Source organism: Quercus lobata, chromosome 10 (genome assembly GCF_001633185.2).
Source record: "Quercus lobata isolate SW786 chromosome 10, ValleyOak3.0 Primary Assembly, whole genome shotgun sequence".
Lineage (NCBI taxonomy): Eukaryota > Viridiplantae > Streptophyta > Magnoliopsida > Fagales > Fagaceae > Quercus > Quercus lobata.
In genome coordinates, this window is record NC_044913.1 from 34,729,062 (window position 1) to 34,751,802 (window position 22,741).

Sequence of the window (22,741 nt, forward strand, 5' to 3'; positions counted from 1 at the left end):
TATCCATTGAATGGATATCCTCTTTGCCAAAGAGTTGACTAATGAGAGTTTCATTTCCTGCCTCAAGGTTGACTAGTTGTATTTCTAGAGCTCTGAGGGTTCTTCGGAAAAGATTATGGTTATTTTGGGTAAAGGCACTCTGGAGGTTATCAAGGATGAATTTAATGGAGGGAGGTAGATCTGTATATATTCCCTCATTAAATTGTAAAGTCCTGGATAAAACCTCTTGTAAGGTGATGGTCATACTACCACTAGAAAATTTCATTTTTGTCGGGACAAATTCTTGAAGGGATTTTGCTTTTCTGGGTTCTGATCCAGAAGAAGCGCCTTCATGCATGTTATGAGGATAGCCCTGTGCAAGTGCTTTTCCTTTGTTTTTTCTTGAAGAAGCCATTGTCCACTTACTAGTGGTACGAGTATAATGAGTTATTTGTTTTTCTTCCTGCCAAAAATTAATAAAATGATTACTTTCAAAAACATTTTTGTTAAAACTTTGAGATGTAATGGAGCAAAAACTTTTATACTGAGTGAGTGAAATGGAATGTGATGATGATTTTTGAGATGGATTGGGGTCAATAGAATCATCAAATTGATCAAGGTTCTTGGCTTGAATAGGACCATATGTTGGTAGAGAAGTTTTGGCATTGATAAGGTTAAGGGTCTTGGAGACAGAGACTTCCTAGAGACTACTGATATCTCAGGGTTCTGGGCTCCTAAGAAATTTAAACTTAACTGGTTGGCCAAAAGGATGGATAGTGATTCCTTCACTATCAGTGATGAAGGGGTACAACAGACACATGAAAGGGTTTCCTAGGATGACCCTATCAGTCATGTTCTTGACCAAAACAAATGTGGTTTTGAAACACGTATTGTCTTGGCAAACATGTGCTTTTGGGATTTTGAATTCAATCTGCATTTTTCCTCCACTTGCAAAAGTTAACCTTTCTTTGGTTTTCTTGAAGTACTTGGAGGGAATAATTCCTTCTTGAATGCAGTTGAGATCAGCACCTGAATCTATTAAGGCTACGACCTCAAATTCAAAATCTTTGCTGATGACAATCCTGACTTTGGAATGCCATTTTTGAAAGTTAATCCTACTGATGGTTTTTAAGAACTTCTCATTGGAGGGTTCCTGTATCATGTCAGCTATAGGGTTAACATTTTCATCAACTTCTTCATCAGAAGGGTTCTAGAATGAGGTCCCTTCCTCATTACCTTGATGAGAAGTGTTTTCTATCTATTTGACTCGCTGGTCAAGGAGATTGTGATCTACCCTAAGGATGGTTAACTCTTGCTTAAGGGTTCTCACTTCTGACTTGGTATCCTTGATATCTTTCTAGAGATCTTGGATGGTAACTTCCTTCTTGGATTTGGTAAACCTATTGTAGATTTTTTCCAAATCAACTTTGGGTTCTTGAAACCTAGGTTTGGATGTGTTGGCTTCCTTAACTAGGGTTTTATGGAAATCACTAAGCCTTTGAGCTTTGATGACTGGGTCTTCAATCTATTCTATGAGATCTAAGAGGATCTCTTCTTGCTTAGAAAGAACATTGATAGTCTTGTTCCTACAACAACTATCTTTGCATGCTATAAGTTCATCTAGGCCACTAGAGGAGCTAGAGGAGACTCTAGAGGGTTCTGAGGATGACCAATATAACTGGTGGTTCTCTTGCTCACTAGAACTATTGGGAGACTCACTATCTGAGCGGTCAAGTTCTAAGAGTTTGAAGATCTCTTCCTTACTGGCTTGGTTACTAACAAGGGTGTTGATAAGGGATTTGGCCTTAGCTTTACACTCTTTCTAGAAATGACCTCTCTTGCGACACTTAAAGCATTTTCCTGATGCTTTGGGTATGAACTTTCCTGTGGATTTGGATTTTCCTTTTTTATAGAAATCATCAGTCTTGAACTTCTGTTTTCTATAATACTTGGCTGCAGTTCTTTTCTTATGGAACTTCTCAGAGGGTTCTTTTCCTCTGTACTTGGATTTCTTCTTGGGAATGACTGAAGGTAAGCCATACTGTGTACAGAAGTTTCCTACTTCGTACTTGGCTTTGCTCTTCTTGTCTTGGCTTTGGATTTTTAAATCTCTCCACATCTTCATCCCTTCACTCCGGATTGTGCTAGAGATGTCTCCATAGGTTAGGTTATCATAGTCTATGACACCTGAGGGGATACAGAGGGTTTCTTTCACCTTTTCACCAAATAATGTGGGTAAGCCATTGATAAACTGCTCCTTCCAAAATGGAGAGTTACAATCACTCCTATGCATGAATCTGGTGGTGAACACATCTTCATACCACCCGTATTCTCCAAGGGTTTTACGTTTAAGATTAATCAACTGGTTGTAAATCCTAGATGTAATGTTGCTGGGTTTTCCTATGAAGTGTTTCATGATCGTATAAATCAAGGTATTGACTCCATCAGGAACACCTCTTCCTATGCATTCATCAAAGATGGGGTTCTCTTCCTCATCTTTTTGGACAGCATTCTTAATGTCTTCTTTAGACACTTCTGTTAGGCAGTTGTTCCACCACTACAGAAGTTTTCCTATGATCCTAAAGTCATGAGTTCTATGACCTCTGTGTGTTGATGTCCATCATTTAGGTAGTTATAGGCTACCATGGTCATATGCTGGATCTTGTTTAGGATTTCTTGTTTTGATAAACCATCTATATTCCATTCATAGAGTTTACCAATGGATACTGTGAATTGGCTATTCCTTTCCTTAAACTGGAGGTCAGGAGGTGTAGGTCTGGGGTACCAATTCTTGGTTAGGCTAGTTGGGTTTACCCTGGGTTGGTAAAGCCTATTTACCTATAAACCTCGAAATTGGTCTTCTAGATGTTTTATCTCCTTTTCAATTTCTGAGGAGGTTTTGCTAGAACTACTAGAGGTTGTATGGGATTCTAGAGTAATAAGCCTCGGGGTTCTTTACTGGTTGAGGTGGTGTTTGGTGAAGGGGTGACTGGTTCCTTCTTCACGAGTTCCTCAAGCATTTGAGAGACTATTTCTAAGGCTGTTTTATCCTTAGGTCTGAGACTGGCTTGTCTGGTTATGGGAAGCTTGACTAAGGGCTTTTCTAGGGTTTGGATAGGTTTACTAGGGTTTCCTGGTTGGAGGATAACCTTGTTGTCTATCTCGATCTTCTATCCTATCAAGATGTTTTCCTATAACACCTAAATACTGGTTGGTATAGTTGTTTTGCTCTATAACCTTCTTAACAACCTTTTCTTCACTGGTTGGGTGTTTGAAGGGAAAGGCAACTATATCACTACCATGGTGTTGGAAGGTTATGGCTTCCTGGGGTGGGTGGCTAAACCAGACAACTTTCTTATTTCCTTTGTTGTCTTCTATGGTCCAATTGGTTTTGGTGATGACACAAGACTTTTTATGCCATTCAAAATGGTTCTTAAAGTATTCAAAGAAAGGGACATTACTGGATATCTCTTCAGATATATATATATATATATATCTGAGGTCCGACCTGGTTTTGCTTAAACTCAAATATCTCAATCTCTCTCTTTTCTCTCTCAATCCAAACCTTTTCTTTTCACCAAAAACTTTCTCCCACTCAAGACTTTGGCCTAATCCATGCCTTAATCCTTTGGAAGTGCTCTAAAACTTTCCTTTTCTCCTTTCTCATGCATTTTGTGACCTAAGTTTTAGTTTTTGGTAAAATTTGGGGTTTTTGAGTTTTTATGAAATTTTTTGGGTTGGGTTTTGTTAATATGATCTCACATTTCATGCATTGCATTTTATGTTCATTATAACAATGTTTCATACATTCTAGGATTGTGTGACTAATTATACAATGTGAGTGCTGTTAGATTGGATTGAGTTTTTGCCCATGATGCAATTTCTTTAGCACATAACATTTTCATGCATTGCACGTCATCTTTTCTTCTTTCTTGTGCTTTATGTTCTTACTGTGTTCTCTGTTTCTCATGGCACCTAAAAACTCTGTCCCTTCTAAAAACCCGATAAGACGTTGTGGTTCCTCTTCCTCTTCTTCTACTCCCTTCCCTCTTGATTCTGTTCGGTTCTGTGATGAGAAGGCATGAGATGACTTTTTTAAGAACTTTTCTAACCAGGCGATTCATTCGAAACACTAGGTCATTCTGTCTGACTTTCCAAACACTCCTTTACCCGGTGCGTTTAGCTCTCGAGGATAGACTTCTCTATGTGAGAAACCCTCGAGGTGTCCCAACGTGTTCATACAAGAGTTTTACTGCAACATGCATGCCGTCAATACCTCTATACCTAGGTTTACTACGATATTCCAAGGAACACGTCTCATAGTTACCTTGGTGCTCATTTCCAAGGTACTATGTGTCCCTAGGGTGGATCACCCGGATTACCCTAGTCATGAGAGTCTCTCTTTTATCTCTAGAGACGAGTTGGCCTCACTATTTTGTGGGAAAGCCATGTTCTAGGGAGGTACCTTAAATTTCTCTAGAATCAAGTTTACTAAGGGTCCACGGATCCTTAATATGGTGATGACCCTTGTACTCACGGTCACACTATAATACTATCATTGAGCCTCGTGCTTGTTTCCTTCTTTCTCTCATGGAAGATCTCTCTATAGATTTTCCATCACACATGATAGTATCTATGATAGATTTCTATTAAGACACTGCTACACGTGATAAGCTCATCTTTCCTTTAGCTATCACACGCATCCTCACATACTTACATGTCACCATTCCTCCCTCTCCTCTCTTCCATCTCATGGGTACCAATAGCAAGAAGTCTATCTAGAGGAGTGCAGCACAGCTGGCTACAAAGCAGCCTCATATAGAGACAACGGATGCAGCCCCTACCCCTTGACCCTCTTCTTTATCTGCCCCTTCTTCCTCCTCTAAGGTAGATGTCTCCCTCGCTAACATCATGGATCAGCTTCATCATATGCATGCTAATTTTGGTAGTCATCTTGGCCATCTATCTGATGAGATGTGTTAGATGAACACCAGAATCGGTCACATTGCTCGCCGCCAGTCTCTCCTTGGTGGTTTTGCGCCTTTACCTTCACTTGAGCCTACTGAGGGGTCCTTTTCTAATGGAGATGATGATGATGGTGCTAATGGTTCTAGCTCTTCTAGTAATGATAAGTTGACGACCTTTCAGTGATGCACCCTTTGTCATTCGTGACAAAAAAGGGGAGTAGTTTTGTATATAAGAGTAGTCATTGTGTTAGGGGGAAAGCAAGCATAGGATATACTAAATAAGGGGAGACTGCTTTGAGGGATGTAGTGAGGTTTTGGTGTATCTTTTCTCAATTCATGTACCGTGGTCTTGTGACCATTTTTACATACATTGTATTCTTCTTTCTATATTTATGATGATGTGTGTTTTCCACCTTGTCTCACATGTGTTTTTTCTTTTCTCTCTTTATACACATGTTTCTTCTTTTATACAACTTTTCTATGTTTCACACTTGATGCCTTGATGAATCTTGTTTAAGTGTTTCAGTTAAGATAGGTTGCAAGTCTACCATACCATGATCTCTCTTCTTGCAAAGTTTTTCAAGAGTTCGTAGCAGGGTTAGAATTATGTACTTTTGTAAGTTATGAGATAGTTGTGTTAGACTTCTCACATAATTGTTGTTTGTGGTTTTGTCACGGATTTCCAAAAGGGGAGATTGTTAGGGTCATTTTTTTTTGTAATTAGCTAATCCTTTGACAAAATGTACTTTACTTGTAATTTGGTAGATCTAAGATGTGTTTAGTACTTCAAGAAACATGTTGTTCAAGTCAAGTATTAAAGACATGAAGATTGATCCAAGAAACAAGTGAAGAAAAGTTGTTCATTAAGTCTCAATAGATAGCTCAACAAATGCCTACTATCGAGACTTAATGTGAAGCTCAATAGATAGCTCACCAGTAGCTCAATCTATCGAGAACTATGATTTTCAGTTTACCAAATTTGAATTTTGGCCTAGGCTTTTGGATTTGTTTAGGGTTTCTTTTCTCACAACCCTAGACATATATAAGGCTTTTAAAAGCTATCATATATGGATACAAAGACCAAGAGATTTATTTTCTCTGTGAGAAGCTACTGCGTTTGTACGCCATAGGGTTTTGTAACCAAGTGCTTCTAGATCTTCATCGTTGATGAAGTGAAGAACTTTGCAGCTAACAACATCTGTTCAAGTTGCTGGAGTTAGTCATATACTGGGATCCGTGCAAAGGGTTAGTCACAAATTGGAGACTTGTGCATCAAGGGAAAGAAGGTCACTACAAGATCAAGTCCAATTCGGTATTAGAGCTAAGGTTCAACTGTAAGTTGGTATTTTGGGATAGGCCAGGGTAGTTAGTAAGATTCCTTATTCTTGTAACCGCTTAATTGTTGATTAGTGGATTCTTGAAAGTGGTGACCTTAAAATAACCCGGTGGGGTTTTTGCCTCAGAGGTTTTCCTTATTCGTAAACAAATCACTCGTGTCAAATTTATTTTCCATTGCATTTAGTACAATTGGTGATTTGTTTGTACTACCACGCCATTGCATGTAATTTGACTAATTAATTAATTAATTTTCAAGGGGTCAATTCATTTTTCCCTATCAATATATATATATATATATATATATATATATATAAGTTTGAGAAATTATAACATAAATATGTAAATTAAAAAAATAATCATATGCCTAAATTTAATTGGCAATTATAATTCAAAATCAAGGTTTCACAATAACAAAGTAGTCTTTTAATAGGATAGGAGTCTTGGGGGTAGGTAAACAAATAGAAAAGTGCATTTTTTGTGAATTCTTTAGGTTTTCTCCTCTTTAAATTACCATGTTATAACACATTAAACAATATAGAAATTAATAAAGTGTACCTATATATATATATATATGTAATTTTACAAATTTCACAAAACCAACCAAGTTATAGAAACCCATCCAAGTTACCTCTCGATCACCACAAACCTGCTAGGTTTGACTAGATTTGACCGGGTCTTATGTAAAAACGGTCCATGTAAACACCCAGACCAATCTAGGTGCTGGGTCACTGGGTTTCCGATCCAACTGGCTGGGTCAGTCTGGGTTTAATAATTATAACTTTTTTGACTGCAAATCTCTATCTAATAGTGAATCTGCTTACCTTGGATTGATACAGTCAAATCCCCCTGGTTTTTCCTATGAAACAATTTTTTTATTAGGTTTCTTGGATCGTCACTTATTTATATTTCCACACTTGCATGATATTGATGATTATGTGTTTAACCTAAATCTTCAATAACATATCTAATAATCAACTTAGATATAAAATTGGTTCACACGGATGATAAGGTTGCAATCAAAATTTTCATGACTAAATTCCTACTAATGCTGGCAATTTACTTACGATTTATCAGGATTGTTAAGAGAGACATGCCTACATCATACAATTAAATCTAGAATAAAAATCCTATGTATTCCATTTTATAGTATACCAACTACAATATGTTATGTGCAATTTTTCTTTTATACTTTGTTTATTTTAACATGAAGAAAAAAAAAAAAATATATATATATATATATATATATATATATATATATAACAAATATGATTAATGAAGCATAAAATGGAATACATAGATTGAGATAAATTATTTTATTTGCATAATTATCAATGTTAGATCATATGAGAGAGATAGTGATCTTGAAAATTACATATATATATATATATATATATGTGTGTGTGTGTGTGTGTTATTAAAGGAATGGGCATGATGAAAGATACATACATGCCATGATAAATGCATGAGTGGGAGAAAACGGATTTACAACATGATGGAAAATATGGATGTATTAATGAAAACTTCCTCCGAAAACTTTCACAACACTCTCATCATTCACTTCACTTGGAGCCCATTTCAAAACAAAAATGGTGAGAGGTTGTGAAATGTTTTGTACAAATTTTGGTGGTTCTTGACTTTTTGCGAAACAATATAGACGGAACAAGGAGCAAATATGTGGAATTTTATTGTAAGTTCTAGACCCCTGAACAAACAATGTTTAATATGATTTTATGGTCAAGTTATTAATTAAGTCAATTATGCAAGCCTTAGGTTAAACATAAATCAAACATATCATACAGTGAAAAGTCTAAGTAGCACAAGATATAATGATCCATAGAAAACCAATAAAACAAACTAATTTTAAGGTAAAAAACACAGGGGGACCAATCCTAGGAAGAAACAATTCACTATCAAATAGAAGTTTATAAGTCAAGAATATTTAATTCATAGTAAACTTAATTATGATTATCAAACCTAGCTCTAAAATCCTCAGACTTATTTGATATAGATCTACTCCAACATAAACCTACAGTTCATGCTTTGCTCTTCAATACGCTTGATATCTAAAGTTTTGAATCACTTAGACCTCCAGTCTATGACTCCAAGACCACCCTTGAAGGTTTAGATCCAGCACATTTGATGACTGGTATGCACCAACCTCAGATCTACCAGTTCTGACAATATGAAGATTGATTTCTAGTTGTGACTTTGAAAGGAGAAGGTACAAAACCTTTTATATCTCAAAAGAGCAACTCTAAAGTCTCCTCAAAATGTGTCTTAGGGTTTCCTTTAAATATTATGTGAATTAGATCTGAAACCCTAATCATCTGATGGCCCAACGAGTTGATGGACCTTAATTTAAATTCTACAGGTTTGCGATTCGATTGATTGAAGCACAATCTCGATTGGTCAAATTTGTTATATTTCGAATTCCTAAACTTGCATCTTCCTTATTCTTGTATTCTAACTTCCAACGCCTTGAACATTGTCTAATATGACTTATAAACACTATGATCTACACCTAAACAAGTTTATGTTCACGGTTTGCCAATTATTCTAAACATTTAAAACCTAACATTTATGATGATGATGGAAAAATACGAAGGCACTACTTATTGTGGTGACTTACCTTTTAAAAATAAATTGATTCTGAAAAAGCCAAATTCGGGTGGTGGGTTGGCATTACTGTGGAAGGAGGAGATGAACTTAGATGTTATTAATTTTACTGATAACCATATTTTAGCGAAGGTAGTGGAAGACAATGTTTTTGTGTGGCACCTCACAGGGTTCTATGGATGGCCAGAGGCAAATGAAAAGTGGAAGTCATGGGCTCTTTTAACTCATCTACGGTCTTTCATTGAGGGTCCTTGGTGTTGTATAGGTGATTTTAATGCCATTCTTCATGCATCTGAGAAGCAAAGTGTCCATGCACCTTATTATAATCAGATGGAGGATTTTTGGGTTTCTTTGGAGGATTGTGGTGATGTGCATGAAATATATACAATAAAGTACTCACATATCTACATATTTAGCCTTACTTTTATGTTATTTTGTGACTGATTATATGACTGATTATATAATATCTTTGTGTTGTAGGTAACAAGGGCTTTACATGCAAAATGGGGCTAGGCCAATTGAATCAAGCCAACTTACATCCAGCCAGGCATTAATTCAAGAAAAGACCAACCCAATTAAATTTAAGTCCAATTGGAGTAAGGAATCAAAGGAAATTTGCGCCAAATCCAAGTCCAATTCGGATTAGGATTCCAGACTGCACATTAGTTAGTATTTTTGGCATAACTTTCGGCTCAGATGTCCAATCGAGATGATTCAAGTTGGGCTGGAACTATAACTTAAAGGGCTACAACTTTGTAGTTTACTGAAAGTCCAAATTCTGACGTTAAATGGGCCAAAATAGTCGGTTAAGTGAAGCCTAAAAATCTGGAATTTTCTCCAAACGGAAATTCAACTTGTAATAGGATTCCTTAACCTATTTAAAGGCTCTTTAGGGGTATTTTCTTTCAATTACTATGAGTAGCTAAATTTATAATTAGGGTTGAGGATGAAACCTTGTTAAGAATTATCAATAATATTTATGTGATTTGATTTTTCCCACAATAGTTGTTCTTTAATGATTTAAATTGTTCTTGCTTCATATCAATTGACCAAGATGAGATTCTAGATATGAGTTCAATCATGTTTTTCTCATGATTTAGGATTTGTCTTAATTAATTGAATGCTTGGTTTATTAATTCTTGATTATAAAATCGGATATATCTTGTGATTTGTTTGACTATGGATACAATTTATGATTTGATTTTATACTTAAGAAGCGAAGAAGAACATGCTTTTGATTTTTAAAATAAGGGTTTAAATGATGATATTTTCCATGATAACAAGATTGATTTCTAGATTATCATGTAGTGAGTTGGGAAAAATTAATGATCATAAATATATGCTAATATGACTTACAAGGCGGATTCCAAAATCTTAATTCCTTTCTCTTAATTGTTTACATCTTTTTATTACTTTATATCTTTTGCTTAGTTTAACTATTTGCTTAATTTTATTATTTGCTTAGTTTATTTTATTGCAACCAACCAATTTTTATTTAACCTAGATTAGGATTAATTTGGTTAAGATTTAATTAATTTTCCTACGTTCATACAAGTCCCTGTGGGTTCGACCTCGTTCTTGTCCAACTATACTTCGGTACGGTTCGTACACTTGCGAGTATTTTAAAATTTCACAACATGTGGGCTGGCTGATTTGGGGTTTTCCGGGCATAAATTTACATGGACTAATAGGTGGCCAGGTTCAGCCCATACAAAACAAAGGCTGGATAGAGCTACGGCTAATAGGGTGTGGATGGAAAAATTTCCTGCAAGTTTGGTGTCTCATTTGTTCAGCCATGCTTGTGATCATCTACCTATTTTGTTGAAAACTATGAAGGATAGGCAAGCTAGAGGAAGGGGGATTGGTGGCTTCAAGTTTGAAGAGAACTGGTTGTTGTGGGATGATTGTGAGGAAGTCGTGACTGAGGCATGGGCAAAAGGTGGTGGTAATAGCTCAGGTTTGAGGGGTGTTAGGGACTGTATCCAAACTTGTGGGGCTGAATTGTATGCTTGGGGTTCTTCAAAGACCAAACCAGAAATTGAGGAGATTAAGAGGCTACAAAAGAAATTGGAGTTGATGAATGAAAGTGAGTTGACTAAAGAAAGCAGAATTGAGTTCCTACTGGTGAGCAAACAGCTTGATGATTTATTGCTGAAGCAGGAGATATTTTGGCGCCAGAGGTCTCGAGTTTCTTGGTTAAAATATGGAGATAAGAATACTAAAATTTTCCATTCCAAAGCCTCCCAAAGAAGGCGACGAAACTATATTGAGGGAATCAAGAATGCTAATGGGGTCTGGGTGGAAGAAGTTGAGGAAGTGGCAAAGGTGGCATTGAATTATTTAATGAATATTTTTAAAGCAAGCACGTGTGACAGAATGGAGGATTTCCTTACTACAGTTACTAAGAAACTCACAGATGATTGCAGGAGGTGCTTATCGGGCCATATAGCAGTGAAGAAGTTAAAGTAGCATTATTCCAAATGGGACCAACAAAGGCTCCTGGACCTGATGGTATGAATGCACTTTTTTATCAAAAATTTTGGCATATTGTGGGTAATAAGGTGATTGATGCTGTGTTAGATTTTTTACATTCTGGTAATATGGAGCCTGATGTTAATTATACTCATATTGTTCTGATTCCTAAAGTAAAGAAACCGGAAAAAATGGCAGATTTTAGACCGATTAGCCTTTGTAATGTGATATATAAAATTATTTCAAAAGTTTTGGCAAACAGGTTAAAACTGATCTTGCCACAGATAATTTCTCCTACTCAGAGTGCATTTGTACCAGGTCGCCTTATTACTAACACTGTGCTTGTAGCCTATGAGACTTTGCATGCCATGCATATTCGAAGGAAGGGGAAAAAGGGGGCTTTAGCTCTTAAGTTGGATGTAAGTAAGGCCTATGACAGGGTGGAATGGAGCTTTCTTAAGGGTATGATGATAAAACTAGGTTTTCCGGAGGTTTGGGTGGATAGGGTTATGAGGTGTGTTTCTACACCTTCCTTCTCTGTTCGGATTAATGGAAAAGTCTATGGCAATGTCATTCCTTCTAGAGGTCTTCACCAAGGAGATCCGTTGTCTCCTTATCTGTTTTCGATATGTGCTGAAGGTTTTACCTTGCTCCTTGCTAAAGCAGAATTAGATGGGAAGTTGCATGGAGTGGCAGTCTATAGAAATGCTCCTCGTATAACTAATCTGCTTTTTGTTGATGACTCTTTGATTTTTTGTCAAGCTAATAAAGATGAAGTGCAGGTTGTTTCAAATACTCTACAGCTTTATGCTGATGCTTCTGGCCAATGCTTTAACCTAGAGAAGTCTTCTGCTTACTTTAGCAACAATGTATCTGTGGAGCAAAAAGCATGGATTATTAATAAACTGAAGGTGAAGGCTGTGGAAAGGTTTGATTCTTATTTGGGGCTGCCTACTTTGATTGGACGGAGGAAATATGATTTTTTTGCTTTCCTTAAGGACCGAGTTTGGAAAAAGATGCAGGGTTGGAAGGGAAAGTTGCTTTCTAGGGCAGGGAAAGAGATTCTGATAAAAGCAGTGGCTCACTCTATTCCCACCTATACGATGGGGGTGTTTCAATTGCCCGGAAAATTATGTGATGAGTTAGATGCTATGTGTGCCAGATTTTGGTAGGGGCAAGTTGGTGAAGAGAGGAAAATTCACTAGAAAAGCTGGAGCTTTTTAACACAATCAAAGAAAGAGGGTGGGATGGGCTTCCAAGATATTAGATCTTTTAATTTAGCTATGCTAGCAAAGCAAGGATGGCGGTTGTTGCAGGATAAAAACTCTCTTTTGTATAATTGTTTTAAGGCAAAATATTTTCCGCGGTGTGAGTTCCTTGAGGCGAAGGATTGTCAAAATAGCTCTTACGTTTGGAAGAGCTTGCTGGCCGCCCAACCGGTTTTGAGGAGAGGGTGTTATTGGAGAGTGGGTAATGGTGCTTCCATCCATGTTTTGAAGGACTGTTGGTTACCTAATCAGCAAACCAAAGGAGGATATTGGGGAGTGGAGGGTTTCAGACTTAATAGATTGGCAGATCCACCAATGGGATAGAGAACGAATTCAAGCTTTATTCCATCAGTTTGATGCTGAAGCTATTCTTCAGGTTCCTTTGAGCATGCGGGTTGTGCAAGATTCCTTGGTATGGTTGTTTACAAAGAAGGGCAAATATAGTGTAAAGTCCGGGTACCATGTCACTAAGTTATTGAAGATGGCAAAGAGTTCTTCAGGAGAGACTTCAATACAAAGAGAAAGCACTTCCTTTTGGTCACGGGTTTGGAAAGCAAGGGTCCCCAATAAGGTAAAACTCTTTTCTTGGAGAGCATGTCAAAATATATTGCCTACACAGGATAATTTGGTTCGAAGAAGGGTGGTGGAGGATGCGAGTTGTTGCTTCTGTCATAGAGCTACGGAAACGGTATTACATGTGCTTTGGGAGTGTGGGGCTGCACAGGATGTGTGGGCGAGTAGTGCTATCAGATTTCAAAATTTTGGGACTAAGCAAGTGGATTTTAGACAGTTGGTAGCTAGTCTCATGCCGAAGCTGTCATTGGAGGTATAGGACTTATTTTGGGTGATTTGTTGGCAAATTTGGCTACAGAGGAACACGGTGTTGCATGGGGGTGTCTTCCAACACCCATCACAGTCTCACCAACGTGCATCAGATTATTTGAGAGAGTTTGTTGAGGCTCAAGACCAACTAAGTGTACCTGTATCAGTCCATGTCCCTACAAGTCAAGCATGGCAACCACCACAAGGAGAGTTCTTCAAGCTGAATTTTGATGGAGCCAGTTTTGATAATGGTGCGACTTCGAGCTATGGTGCTGTTGTTCGCAATGGGAATAGTGAAGTTATGGCTGCTGTATCTGCCAAGGGTGGTGTTGTGCGGGATGGTGAAGAATTGGAGGTGATGGCTTGTCGCAAAGCTTTGGAATTTGCTATAGATGCTGGTTTTATGGAGGTGATACTAGAAGGTGATAATGCTCTGGTTATGAAGACAGTTTCAAAGGCTCAACCAAACTTCTCTCGGCTTGGATTGATCTATGAAGATATTTGGTACTTGGCTGCAGGTTTTAGATCCATCTCAGCTAGCTGTGTTAGGTGTAGTGCCAATGGTGTTGCTCATGCTTTGGCAAAATTTGCTAGGTTATCTGATAATGATATTGTATGGATGGAGGAGGATCCTCCCCCTACTATGGATGCTCTCTATTTGGATTCTAGTCTCTTGAATTAATGAAAGTCATTTGGTTCCGGTTTCAAAAAAAAAAAGAAAAAGAATATAGAGAAAATAAAGAAGTAATTATTTTAATTTAAGAAAAAAGTACAACTTTTTTTCCCTTCTCAAACTTGTTACGAGTTTAAATTCATTACAGTAATTTATTATTTTTCATAACAATGTGTATAATTAATAAAAATTGAAAATAACTATATTATAAACTTTATAAATTGATGTTGTTTTTAAATTAAACTCTAAATAACATTATTCTCTCTAACAACTTATTATTTATGCTATCTTTTATTGTTTTTCAAACATTAAAATAATTTTTAAAATTCACATGAGTGGTATTTTATTCTAAAATAAATAAATAAATATATATATATATATATATTTAAAGTCAAAACTAAGATAAATTCCAATTAAAATCTAAATTGGATATCAATTGAAGTATAATTTCATGTCATGTATCCTATCTAAACTTTTTAATTGTGTGGCATAACGCATATGGTCAAAGAGCTTGGCACAATGGTAAGAGTCTCAAGCTAGATCATACTTGTAAGCCTAGGATTTGCTTGGTTCTAATCATACACTTTGCAAAAATGTTATGCCACGACGTAGATAGTCCTAACGCCTCAAGGTGCTTGTGGACACAACGGAGGAGTCGCCACCTAGTTTTGCAATGGCCTAGGAACCATGAATATAGCGTCCTTCCGAATAACAACCATTGATCTTACTACTAGAGATATGAGTTCGGAGTTTACGTATGTCCTTGGGAAAGTGTTCACCCAACCCTATGGTTGGCCTCCCATCATTTTGTCTTACGTCTTAAACTCGATAAAATCATGTTCAACACTAACATACATCTAAGTATACAACATGACATCATCATCCCAAAACACATACATATCCATCCATAAAGCATAAGAAACCAAACCACACATATACAACCCTAGCATTCCTCTAACATGTGAAAACCCTATCATGCCATATATAAGGTAGCAACTTAATCATGGCAGCAAGTACATCATCTATAAATTAAACACAAAACACAGCTCAACAACACATGTAATGTTCATCAAACAAAACATAACAACACATATGCATGTGAATGTGAATGTATGACTTACCTTTACTCACCTTGTAGCAACTCAACACCTATGGCATCATGCATGAGCATGTGAATGAATGATCATGGCATTGAAACAAAGAAAATACAAAATAAACCCTAATCCTAACATGTGAGGCAATGCAAGCAATTAAACAAGTGAAACATAGACATTGAAAGCATAAAGGCATGGGAAAAGAAGCTAAACAAAAAAACATGTGAAAGCAGAAATGAAATACACAAAATAGAAATTAGGGTTTCTAGGCAGCGACTCGTGCATGCAAGAACAAGCCTACATGCGCATAATTAAGCCTGTGTTCGCAAGCAAGATTATGCGTACGCAAGTTCTTGCCCAGAAAACCCTAAAAGCACAACCAAGCTTAAAACACTATATTTAACACCCTACATGCATTTTAAACATATAAAAACATAAACCTAAAATAGAAAGAGCATATCAAAACATGTTATAATAGGAAACAAGACAAACAGAAGTATTAAAAGCATGAAAAGAAAAGAAAAGGAAAAGACAAAGTTTGAACTAATAACTCAAAGAAAAGCTCTTCAAGCTCGATTTTGATTGTTCCCCTCAGTCAAATCTATTCACAAAACAATAAGAAAGTGATTAGCAACATTAAACTAAAAGGATTGGGACCATTTGGTCCCAATCAAAAAAAAAAAAAAAAAATTGACTTGAGAGTGTTTTGTGAAAAGCTCCCTTTTAATTCACTATTTTCTAAAGAATCTTGTATTTTTCCCATGGGATTTCTCTATCCTTTGAAAATATACTATGTAAGGCTTTATATAGTGGAAAAAATGGGGTTTGGAATGGCTCCCAGATGAGGTTGGATTCATTCCAAACCTCAGCCATTATTGTAGAAAACTTGCATTTTTTATGTCTCTGAAATCCCAGCTGTGTACGTAGGAGTGTGCCTATGTACGCATGCATTGGCCCACGTACGGAAGCTGCTACTCACATACGTGGATCGAGGGCCACTTTGGTCATTTTATTTACAAAAATAATTTTTTTTTCTCATTTAAAAGGTTATATTTTCCATTTTAACACTCCTCAAGTCAATTTTATATTTAATTGGGCTCTAAACTGGCTTTAAGCCTTAGAGTTTAGGCATGATTGAGGAATGGGGGCCCGAGTCGTAGGGGGTACAAAATGCGATGTCTACAGATGCCCTTTTTTTGATTCATGAGCTTCGCTAACAGAATCAAAAGAAAAAGAGACAAAATATTTTGTTTTGACTGTATGGCTCAAGCCTAACCCACGCACACAACACACATCACGCATACATGGAGCGGGGTGTAACTCCGAAGAGCTGCATGGGATTCGTATGTCCAAAGTCCCACCTTTGTTGCTCAAGAAACAAGCAACGACAAGTTCATTATCCTAGAACCTGTTTTTCCACTTGTAAGAAAATGGCGAGTGACTTACTATCTTAGAGCTAACCCAACAAAAAACAAAAGGATGTAGTCTCTATGGTGTCCATCTGGGGCTCTTACCTCAAACTTCTCTAGGTGACTCACTCCTCTTGTTTTCTTCACTTCTTTCTCTACCTTTTCTAGTGAGGCTCTTGCCTTGAGTTGACCTTGGTCTCTTTCTCTATCTTTATCTCTACCTTTTTCTACCATGCCAGCATGTTTAATGCCCAGAGGATATGCGCACGAGTAGTCTTGATTGTTGGATCCACTTTAGTGGTGAAAACTCACTAAGAAGTAGGTTTGTATGGGGAGGAATCTTCTGCCTCTTTCATGACTTACTTAGGGATGAGAAACTTGCTAAGGAGTAGTAAAAATGGACTCACTGAGGAGTAGTATAACTTTTGTAGATGTGTGATCCACTGGAGATGAATCTTCTGCTTCCTTCATGGTATGCCGAGGACTTTGAGGAAGAATCTTCTACTTCCTCACTAAGATACTTTAGGTGTACTTGATCCATTGGGGAAGAATCTTCTGCTTCCTCACTGGGGATTGTTTAAATATACTTGGGTCCATCGGGAAAGAATAATCTACCTCCTCTATAGGGATGATGTTCTAGATATTCTTGATCCACTTAGGAAGAATCTTCTGCTTTCTTACTGGGGATAGTGTTCTTGAGTTTATGTGATTTACTAGAAATGGTTTTAGAATGTACATGCTTCATTGGGGGAAGAGTTTTCTACTTCCTTTACTGCTTATTGTGGGGTCCTTGGTGACTTTGTGCCTAATTAGGCAATCTTGAGATTTTTTTATTTATTTATTTTTTATATTGTTCATGACTAAACTACATGTAGTTTAGTGGTGAGTTCTAAACTACATATAGTTTAGCCGCCAGGTGTGCTCCCGCCTTTTCATTCTCTTCATCTCCCCCATCTCTTTACATCCTTCATAACTTTTCAACTTCCCTTTTTTTTCTCTACAAAACTTCCCCCTTCTATCTTTTCCTCACATCATCTGATTCTCTCATTCTCTCAAAAATCTCTCATTCTCTTATTTTCTCTCTAGACTCTCTTCATCTCCTTCAATGGCACCCAAGACCAAAAAGACTTCCTACGTCCTTTCCTCTGATGCATTTCTCCTCACCCGCTAGAATGGAGTAGTGAGATTGATAAAGCCTCCGTCATTGACACATCGGCCAGAGATTCACATCCCTATGGCTGAATTTGTAAGTTTTTCAAACTTTTCTTATTTTCAAGTTTCTCTTTAATCTTCCATTTTGATGAGTTTTTGGACATGTAAATGCTTGGGTTTTGTTGTGAGATGGGTTTAGATGAAAACCTAACACATTAGAAGGGGTAGGAACATGTTTAGGAATGATTTTGGATGATATATGCTTGAAAATTAGAAAGGACACTTTCTGTCCATACTTTTGCATGCCTGCATACGTAGCTTGGACTTATGTGTACGCAGCTTTGTTCTTGCGTATGCATGACTATTCTTGGGGCTCTACGTACATGGGTTTTGGCCTACATACACGGGGTCCTGTCTACGTACATGGGCCTTGACCCGCATACGTGAGATGCTTGGTGGAGGCCTTACTCTACCCATTTTCACTTCTTTTTCAATTGGTTCACTTTTATATACAATCCTAACATCTTTTTTTGTCATTTTTGCTCCTGAACATCAATTCATCCTTCTTTTTATCTTTATTCTTGTATCAAAAACAGCATTTTCACTTGAATCAAGAATCTAATGTTATCTTCTTCTTTTGTAGTCCTCTTCCCCTTATGCTGGTAGGGGAAGCACCAACAAGGTGGTGGAGTGGTACAACCTCTTTGTTCATGAAACCAAGGCTTACATCCGGGAAGTGGGCTTTAAGCCTATCCTTAGCCTTCTGCCAGAAAAGTCTGCAAGTGCAACTTTGGTGCAATGCCTCATCAAGGGGTGGTGGGATACTACACATACCTTCCATATTGTTGAGTGGGAGATGACGGTAACTCCCTATGACTTCCACTGCATGACCGGCCTTAGCTTTAAAGGGACTATCATTAATTTTGATGGCTATCGGGCGTCCAGCTGGGTCTTGACATGTTGGGGAGGAAGTGTTAGGACATATGTGTTTCACATGTTAAGAACATATGTCTTGATTTTATGTAATTGGCTTATCCTTTGACAAAACACACTTTACTTGTATTTGGATAGATTTAGGATGTTTTAAATACTTCAAGAAACCTTGTTTCAAGATCACGTATTGAAGCTTTCAAGTCTGTTCAAGAAAACAAGTTCAAAGTGCAAAATCATTAAAGCTTGACAGTTGGTCGACAGCTGCATCTATCGAGCTTAAGGAAGCTGTTCTTCATTTGGTGTGCTCAACACCTGCTCAACAGCTGCTATCTGTTGAGGTTTAAGATTTTCAAAATTTCAATATGATTTTCTTGGGATTCGTGAATGTGTCTTTGGGCCTTCTTTTCTCCTAACCCTAGACATATAAAATGATCAATTTAAGGGTCGTCAAAGGGTTCAAAGTTACACAAGCATTGAGCAAACTTTGTTCAAGCAAATTGTGACCGAAAACGAAGTTCTTGCCCTAGTTCATCTCATTCTCTTGAAGAAGTTGCTGTGTATGTGCACCGTAGGGTTTTGTGACCAAGCATCTTCTTGATCTTCATCATTTGGATGAACTGAAGAACTTTGCAACCAACAACCTTCTTAGTTGGTGATTGAAGTCGCGTATGGGGATCCACGCAATTGGTTAGTCACGTACTAGGAGTCGTGCATCAGAAAGGGGAACTGTCACTACAGAACAAGTCCAATTGGGTATTTGGGTAAGGGTTCAACTGTAGGTTGGTAAGGTACTTGGATTCCTTTACTTGCAACCGCTTGTTGTGATAATAGTAGAGTTTCGGGAGTGGTGACCTGAAAATCACCCGGTGGGGTTTTTGTCGTTAGGTTTTCCTCATTCGTAAACAAATCACCGTGTTATTTATTTTCCGCTGCATTATTAGTTTATTGGTGATTTGTTTGTGCTACCACGCATTTGCATGATAAATTGATTAATTAATAACTTGGCTAATTAATTAATTAATTTCTATCACAAGGCGTCATTCAGTTTGTGGCCTATCAGGAAGTACTCCACCAAGACCTCTGACTTGGTGTCGGATTACATGCTTCTCCCACAAAGGACTACGGAGGAGCAAGTCCGAATGGCTAGGGCTTTTCTTCTACATTTGTTAGGAGCTTATCTCTTCACTAATGGTAGGAAAACGGTGTTCTTAAGGTGGTTGACCCTCTTTCAAGACTTTACAAATGCATGGAGGGCCAACAAGGGGCAGGCATGTATTGCCTATCTTTACTCTATCCTTGACACTCTTAGCTGGGGCACCTTGCAACAACTTGTGGGGCCTTGGAAGCCACTTGATGATAGTTCTCTTTCCATCTCTTGTATTTTCATTTGTAGCTTGTAATCTTGTAAACTGTATCATCTTGCAAACTATACCATTTTGTAAATTATACCATCTTGTATCTAGCCTGTGGCTTGTGCTTCCTTTTACAGCAATGGATTGTTAGGTATGGCCTCATAACTCTGGGCACCAATCCAAATTTGAGGGAATTCCCTCTAGTAAGGACCCATCTTTTTGGGTTAACTGCAGATGAGGTAAGTTTAAGAGTTCCAGTTTTCATGCTTCTTCATGCATTTTCCTTAGGATACTCTTCTTCTAACCACATTATAGGTCAACTAGACTCCATAGGCTAGCTAGGCCCTTCCCACATCGCCAGATTTGGAAGTTGCTACCATCATTGCTTCAAAGATTACCTGGCCCTTTAAAGGAGTGGGCTTGAAGGCACTCTACTTGGCGGAGATTGTGCGACGTCAACTGATGGGTAGAGATGACCTACAGATTGTAATGGATCCTCTGGAGTTCACGCTTGCCCTATGCTCCATGACCGATGCTGAGTACAACTTGTGGAGGAGTGACTTTCCCTACGCCGAGCAGCTCATTGATGGATTGGACTATGAGGAATTTAACATCACCTGCCTTATGCCTTCCCTTACTATTCAGGTATATGCTTGATCTCTTCTCCTTTTTTTCCTTTTCCTTTACCTTGTTTGTCATGGCTTCTAATGGTGGAAAACTTGTAGCAAGAAATGTTTGTTGCTGATTAGGCAATTGATCCTCCACATCTCCCTTGGCCGGTCTATGGTTATGGCCCTAATGGCTTTGCTCGAGAGCGCCCCATGCCCCGTAATCCTAATGTAACGGGCTACCCTTTTCCTATAAACACCCAGGAGATGAGTTCTTCTTTCCCTAGGTTCTTTTTTCTTCTTGTTGTCTTTCCTTTTTTCCGATCACTAACCTTTCTTTCTTCGAACTACAGCCCACCAACCAAGAGCATAAGGAGTTGGTATGGTTGGCAGGGAATCTCAAGGTGTAGGTGACCAACTATTCAAGGAGCTTATATGGCCTTAAAGGGGCAGCCTACCCAGGCAGTGATGGTGGTGATGATGATGATGGTGGTGGTGGTGGTGGTGGTGGTGGTGGTGGTGGTGAGAAGGATTCGGAAGCGACTCTTAGCTACCAACCAAGGAAGCGGTGACACCATTGATTACCTACAGTCAAGACACATAGGAATACAACACACATATTTCTTTCTTTTTGTTGCTTTTACTTTTTCTTTTTTCTTTTAGCAGACATTTGAATTCAATTTGAGGTAAAGGGTTGTACTTAAGAACATGTTTTTACATTTATGCTTTTAATTGGGACTAGTACTTAATTTTAAAGATATATGGTTAATTATGTGTTTCCATACAATATTGCTTCTTTGATGCTTGAAATCTTGCGCTTGAAATATGCCTTGAATGATCCTTTAGGTCGTAGGAACCCTAAAGATGCCCTGGCGTGGATAAACTATGCTTAAAACAGAGGAGAACGAGTTTCTGCCAAGCTCTATGCGTACATGACGATGGGACTGTGTATGCAGCTTTAACTTCGCTTACGCAAGGTTGACCTTGCGTACGTGGGCCATAAATCAGAGGAAACCCTAGCGCCCTAATTAAGTAGAAAAGTAGCCATTTGGGTAACGTATTTTTAATTTAGAGAGCACTTTTCTAAGGTCCCCCAATGGCAAAAAACTCTCCACTCAATGTCTCGACTTGGATTAGAAGGCTTGGTCCAAATTTCAATGATTCCATCACCCCCTATAGTCTTTCTTGTGTCTTTCCATACCATCAAATAAGGGTGGATGAGCCTCTTCTTTGTGTTGCTGCCAACTATTGGGTCCTTACTCGGCATGTTTTCTGCTACAATGGAGTAGAACTATGTCCCACTAGAATTTGGTTCCATCATGGGTGAACCAAAGATTAATGATCTCATCTTCCCTACCATGGGTGGGGATCTCCTCTCTTTGCTGTAAGTTGTGTTGGGTGTCCTTGTTGCTACGGCAAATATGTGGTGCGTCTTTGGCAAACTTAACCTTAGCTTGGTTTTTGCACACTTCTCCGACTTGGCCATTTCCATAGATGAGAGGCCACATTCATACTTTCTTCGTGCCTTTTGCTTATGTACTCATGAAAAGTACTTCTTTGTCTAAAGGTCATATTGTGTGGACCTCTGGATGCGCATGTTGGTTAATGAGCTAAAGAGATAACCCGGTGGGCTTGATCTTAGCGGAAACTCTTAATGGTTTGGATGCCTTTCATAGGAAGGAAGCAAGCTTCTTTGCGGGATGTCCTCTTCTTCTTTAGGTATAATCTATAACTTTTGCCTAGGTTCACAACCTAGTGGGATTCCTCTACTTTTGCATGGATTGCCTTTCAGTTTTCAACCCATTGAGGCACCTTATATCATCTTTCATTATTATTTATATATATTTTCACTCATGCTCTCTCTTCTTCTTTTTTTCTTTTCTCTCTCTTCTTCTTTTTTTTTGTTTTACCCACTTTATTTACTCCATCCTCTCTCTCTCTCTCTCTCTCTTTTTCTTTTTTTCTTTTTTTTCTTTTTTAGATATGGCTATAAGAGAGGCTTCGATTGCTTCAACCTCCCACTGTACCCCCCAGCACATACCTCCCTAGGCATTTTAG

General features: G+C 38.0%; 1 protein-coding gene across 1 annotated transcript; it reads left to right on the top strand.

The window, feature by feature from the left end:
* Nucleotides 1-11,500: 11,500 nt before the first annotated feature.
* Nucleotides 11,501-21,373, top strand: LOC115964670. The gene is made up of 7 exons (XM_031083934.1): nt 11,501-12,540; nt 12,872-13,466; nt 13,512-14,075; nt 18,434-18,652; nt 20,213-20,314; nt 20,502-20,720; nt 21,350-21,373. Exons 1-7 carry the CDS (start codon nt 11,501-11,503, stop codon nt 21,371-21,373), a joined length of 2,763 nt encoding a protein of 920 aa, XP_030939794.1.
* The last annotated feature ends 1,368 nt before the right edge of the window (nt 21,374-22,741 follow it).

Bases quoted from the DNA above. Each gene is read 5' to 3' on its own strand.
- LOC115964670 (XM_031083934.1), top strand. From the start codon at position 11,501: ATGGAGCCTGATGTTAATTATACTCATATTGTTCTGATTCCTAAAGTA. The intron at 12,541-12,871 runs GTAGGGGCAAGT...CATGTTTTGAAG, and splicing joins GCTATGTGTGCCAGATTTTG to GACTGTTGGTTACCTAATCA. The intron at 20,315-20,501 runs GTAAGTTTAAGA...GTGGGCTTGAAG, and splicing joins TTGGGTTAACTGCAGATGAG to GCACTCTACTTGGCGGAGAT.